This window comes from Diadema antillarum, unplaced genomic scaffold (assembly GCF_040938485.1).
Source record: "Diadema antillarum isolate AM-2024a unplaced genomic scaffold, OU_Dant_1.0 seq00000821_RagTag, whole genome shotgun sequence".
Taxonomy (NCBI): Eukaryota; Metazoa; Echinodermata; class Echinoidea; order Diadematoida; family Diadematidae; genus Diadema; species Diadema antillarum.
The window spans coordinates 1,461,134-1,466,595 of NW_027271698.1; the positions used below are offsets into that span (position 1 = coordinate 1,461,134).

The 5,462-nt window shown below is 39.4% G+C and overlaps 1 protein-coding gene across 1 annotated transcript; it reads right to left on the bottom strand.

The window, feature by feature from the left end:
• Positions 1-1,881: 1,881 nt before the first annotated feature.
• LOC139739923 (uncharacterized) lies at positions 1,882-4,968 on the bottom strand. The gene is made up of 2 exons (XM_071650523.1): positions 4,662-4,968; positions 1,882-3,944 (listed from the first exon to the last, which is right to left on the bottom strand). Exons 1-2 carry the CDS (start codon positions 4,966-4,968, stop codon positions 1,882-1,884), a joined length of 2,370 nt encoding a protein of 789 aa, XP_071506624.1.
• Between the last annotated feature and the right edge of the window lie 494 nt (positions 4,969-5,462).

The window sequence follows — 5,462 nt, forward strand, 5'->3', positions numbered from 1 at the left end:
GAACCATTCCCACGACCCAACAGTACTGATATTCCAGTCTGGTCTGCCTGGATAGGTTGCAACGACGAGGTCACCGATAACGTCTTCGAATGCGACGACGGCACTCAGTTAATTCCTTCCAGTAAGTCAACCTGTATTGGGACGTTGTAACACAGGCCCGTGCCCAAGCACGTATCATGGTGGCCACAGGGTGCGAATGAATCCCAACCCCCTCCCCCGCCCCTTTGCTGGCGAACAGGTGCCTACAGGATTTCTATCTAAATAGAAAATGTTTCCAAAATATTCCAGCCAAATGACCACAATCTATTGATTTTAGTCGTTTAAAAAAAAATCCCCTTTTTCCGAGTATGATTTTAGAATAATCTATATTCTTTTATTTCATCAAGACCTTTCATCTTCTGTTGATAATCGGTCTGTGGGTGAAAGAAGTGTGTCTTTTAGTGGGAATAGTGAATAAACGTTTTGTCCGTATACAAGATGGGTGAAAAGGTAAAAACTCCAATCTGGTCCTCTCTGGACCTATAATAAGAAACCTTATGTGAAGACCAGGTCTAGTTGTTACCTGGGTGTGAGTTGTCACGTGATCATTTTCTCAAAATCTAAGCAAGAGACGGCGTCAAAGCTATATCATATTAAGACATAATTTCCTTAAACGATCTCTACATGCGAAATAAAATCATGCCTGATCGTCCTATGGAGAAGTTAGGTGGAAAAGAAAAGTTTTCCCCTCTCCGAGTATGATTTTAGAATAATCGATATTATTTTATTCCATCAAAACCTACCATCTTCTGTTAATAATGGGTGTGTGGGTGAAAGAGGTGTGTCTTTTAGTGGGTGTAGCACCGTCGGATGTTTGAGTGTTTATCGAACACACTCTTGTTAATCCGGTTATTAAAACACGCACAGGGTCAAGTGTTTACATTTTAACTTGTCCAATCTGTTGAACATTATTGAGGTGTGAATACAACTTGTCCCAATTAATTTTCAGTTGGATTCTGCTTTGTTACTTACAGAAAGACTGATTTGAAATACAATGTGATTTTCGTACCTTATGCTTGAGATGATTGCGCAAAAACCTTGACCGGTGATATTATTCAGATGTTACATAACTCAGGGGTGTGAGAGCTGGTTAAAAAAAAAGTCTGAAAAAATCTGAAGTGAATAAGGTGCGCGAAGCGCATGTGCGCGAAGCGCACATCACGAGCGCGAAGCGCGAAGTCCCTTAGGCCGGGGTCCAGGGCCCGCCTAGGGCCCTGGAAGCTCTGGGGTTCTAGATGCTCTCTGGTGCAACTTAGGCTTATTTTGGAGACTATTTCCTTCAATTTCAACTGCTGTTTTTGAGAATAAACACTTTACTTTTTCCATACCTTAGTACCTGAGGCTTGAATCTTTGCATCTGGGACAACTACTGTAAAAAACACCTCTAAATAATCTGCTGCCTGGCAACTGGCATTTGCTGGTAACAGGTTGAAAAAAAAAAACACTAGGCAACTCTCAACTTTGCAGTGAAATCCAATTCTATACAGTCATGTACAACAGTTCAAAAAGTGTTTGTGAATTCAAATCTGCAAATTCAATTGTCCATGTATAAAATATACAGTAGGTGAATCCGTTTGCAATACATGTCAATCTGCTGCCTCACTGCCTGATACCTGGCATTTGCTGGTGACAGGTTGAAATAACATCAGCAAGTCGCAAAGTTTGCAGTGAAATCCAGTTACAGTTGAATATAAAGAGCTGAAAAGTGGTGTTTTTTTTGTGTGTGAAATCAACTCTGCAATTAAACTGTACTACACCTGTAGCTTGGAATACAATAAGTATGTATGTTACCAGATAAATTCAAAGGCATCTTTTCTTTCTCTTTGCATGGTTGCTGATATCTCAACTAGCTCGTTTGAAATGCTGGAGCTTTGCTTGGGCCTTAGAGACATCAGGCTTCTTCTTGATGACCCCTACAGTTGTCATGTGTGATTCTCTTTCCTTCTTGTGGTCTTCTTTTGCTTCTGCATATCTTTGATAGGCGCTACGCATATTTTTACAAAGTGTACTGTTGACTGGTTTGTCCAAAGATGGTGAAGAAAAATACTGCAAAGCCGTCTTCTTGGATGATTTTAGCTCAAACTTGACTGTTTGCACAGCTGAAAAGCTGTCTATGTGAATACTTGGTCTGCTTGTGTTTAGAGTTTCCTGCATAATGCTAAAAGATGATTCCACAGCTGGGTTATGGAAGCAGCTCAAGATGGCAAAAATCATCTTTGTAAGGTGGGGGAATGTCTCGGACTGCCTTGTCCAGTACTTGACGATATCATCAGACTCCTCACTTCCAGCTGCATGAAGTTGATACCTGCGAACTTCGACATCAAATTGTTCATTTTCCTCTTCAGTGTGGAGAACATTTGTTACTAGGCCAGGTAGCTTCAAAAGACTCTTGAGTGTGGCTGTATGACCCCTGCAGCATGGATCAATTGCAGAGACAGTTTTCAGAAGATCATTGTTCAAAGGCATTTTCTTCTGTAGGCAGGTCCCACACTTTATGTATGCTTTCAGTAGTTTATTTGTTACTTCCTCAACTAGTGCACTAGGAAGGTTTTTCCTGATGTGTCTACTCAGGTAAATGTCATTGGTGTCTAGGTGGTTGGCAGTATCATCTATCTGCAGCTTGGCAAGTCTCATCGAACTGATGTCCTGGAGTTTCTCTGGTTTCATGAAACAGCACAGAAATTTTTGAAGCAAGTCACACTGCTCGTCATTCAAGAGATGAATCATACTTGCATCTCTCTGAAAAAGCATTACATAGCTCTTCAACATTGGCAACACAGATGTAAAGATGTGAAGCAACACTTTTGTCTTGGGGCCCACGAAAAACAGTTTATGAAGGATTATGTTTGTTCTTTCTCTTCCTTCCTTGGTCATCTTTTTCTTCTTCATTGAGTTTTGCATGTTCCTCAATGCAATCTGTGTGTTGTCATCCACTTGGTGCTTCTTGAAAATGTCACTGACACATGAGGCATATTTCCTACGCTCAGTATCACTGAGGAAAGAGAAGTAGAAAATAATATAGGCATCCCACATTCGCTCAGTATCTACACTCACGTCATAAACTGACAGCCATCTATGACTGACGTACCGTTCTGGCATTGTTCCTTTGATGGCCAAGGCATCACAAATCAAAAGCAACAGCTCTCTTTTGTCAGCGGACCATTTGAAATCATTATAAATGTTAAGCAAAAGATATTCAATATGCTGCTCGAATGGTTCGGAGAATGCCTTAGCAGCATTATGTGCATGATGACATGTGTCGCCATCGATGTCCAAGAGGTGTGGAGCCTTGTGGGTCCTGATACGTGTTTCTAATCCTGTCTTGGAACCTCTCATGACGTTGCAGCTGTCCATGAGAATGGAGATAAGGTTTTCCCACGGAAGCTTCTTTTCTTCAAACACTTTTACTAGTTCGTTGTAAAGTGACTGGCTGTCCACTTTAATTACTTCAAAGGAAGTCAAGTGCTTGACTACTATTTCTTGTTGAGATTTGCTGTAGTAACAGACCAAAACTGATAAAACATGTTTATTTGTTTTGCTGGTACATTCATCAATGTTTAAGGAGAAAAATGACTCTTGTAGATCCTTGACACATGCATCAGTGAAATGTCTCCCAAGTCCATGGGTCATTTTGTATGAAGCTGTTGTTCTGTCCATAGACAGTCTATCTAAAACTTGCTTGTCTTTTGCTAGTGATTTACTGAGATCAATTAGATCTGGAACAACTGAATATGGCAGGGATTTCTCTGCTGCAAATGCTAAGAGGGATGCCTCCGCTGTTGATACTCGGTCTGCAAGAGACACTTGGGGTTCTGGAATGGTCGGAGTGGGATTTGCTGCAGTCTTCCTGAAGGCAGGATGGAGACCATAACTGGTATCTTGACTGGATTCAGGGGGCTTCTGACCTGTTATGAATAAGTAGAGAGAGAGAACAAATGTTAAAAAATGATAGAGAAGAAAGAAAAAAATTATAAAGAAGAAATGACGAACTTGTTAAAAAAGCCAAACAGTAGTTCTGGTGATCAAAATTATAGTAAATCATGAAACTTGTGTTCAAAACAATGTTTTTAATAAAACTGATTACAAAAATATTAGGTGCAGTAAATGTTACATTTTATGCCAAAATCTGCATAAATAGAATTCATATGGACAGTACAGTACTTACATGAATCTCTATGCATGGGACACAGGTAAAATTTGATTGAAACCATCAGATACCAAAGGCCACAATTTTAGTCTTAAGACAAAGACGTAGGACCGAATGATTATTTTAAAATGCATGGCAATATTCTGGCAAAATAGTTTAACCACACATTTCTTTAAGATATAAAAATGAGCAACTATGAAGATGAGTGTTCCAACCTACACGTATACACCGATTCGAATTAAAGAATATTGCAACGTATCATCTGCCATATCTGGGGGCTTCCAAGAGCACAACAAAAGACCAGTATTCTATTTAATTCATGCAATGTTTTAGCTAACAATACAATTCCAAATTATTCAGTAAACTAAGATAATCTTTGAATGATAAATCATCCACAAGTCACAGCTATCATTTTCAATCTATTCAGTAAAGAGAAGGAACAGAGTAATGGTCTGAATGAAATGACAAAGCTTACCAGGCAGAAGAGTGTTTCCTTTTCTCAAATTCTCAATGGCAACATGGGACTTCTTTTTCACATGTTCTTCCAGAGCTTTTCTACCCCTTTTCCCGTACTTTAACTCCTTATTGCACAATATGCAAAGTGCATATCCTGTTTTTTTAATCTTGCGGATGGATTCACCCAATCGCTTTCCATCGACAAAATATTCCATCCAGTTCCAATTCCATGGGTTGGTAACTGATGCATCACATTTGTCTGCTCCCGTATCATGGTCATCCCCTCTTTGCACAATTACACATTTGTGTCCAACAACTCCTGCCATGATGACTCATGTCCAATGTAGTCTTCAGATCTGGAGAGAGAAAAAAAGTACAATGTACGGTATTGAAACTTCTGAAACAGGCAAAAAATAAAACAGATTAAAAAATAAAGATATTCAATGAGTCCATTCTATCAAATTCAAAATAGCCAAACAATCATGCAGAAATGTAGGCTCCAAACATCCATGATGATTACAAATAAAAGCCAGGATATATTTTTTAATCTGAATCAGAATTTTTTTTTTTAAATGTTTGTTTTACTTTTATGTTAAGTGCTGTCTGGGGCAAACTATTTGTATAGGGCCCCATTTTCTCTCTCTCTTCTTTCTTTCTTTCTTTAAATCAACAGCAACAACAGAATTAAAAAAAAAAAATCCTGAGCTATGCGATCGCTGGCACCCGAAGTCACGAAAGCGACGTAGGGCCTAAACTAAAGTTGGTTGTGTGTGGTGTTCATGTGCTTGACACGCCGGCGATCATCTTCTCCGTGTGTACA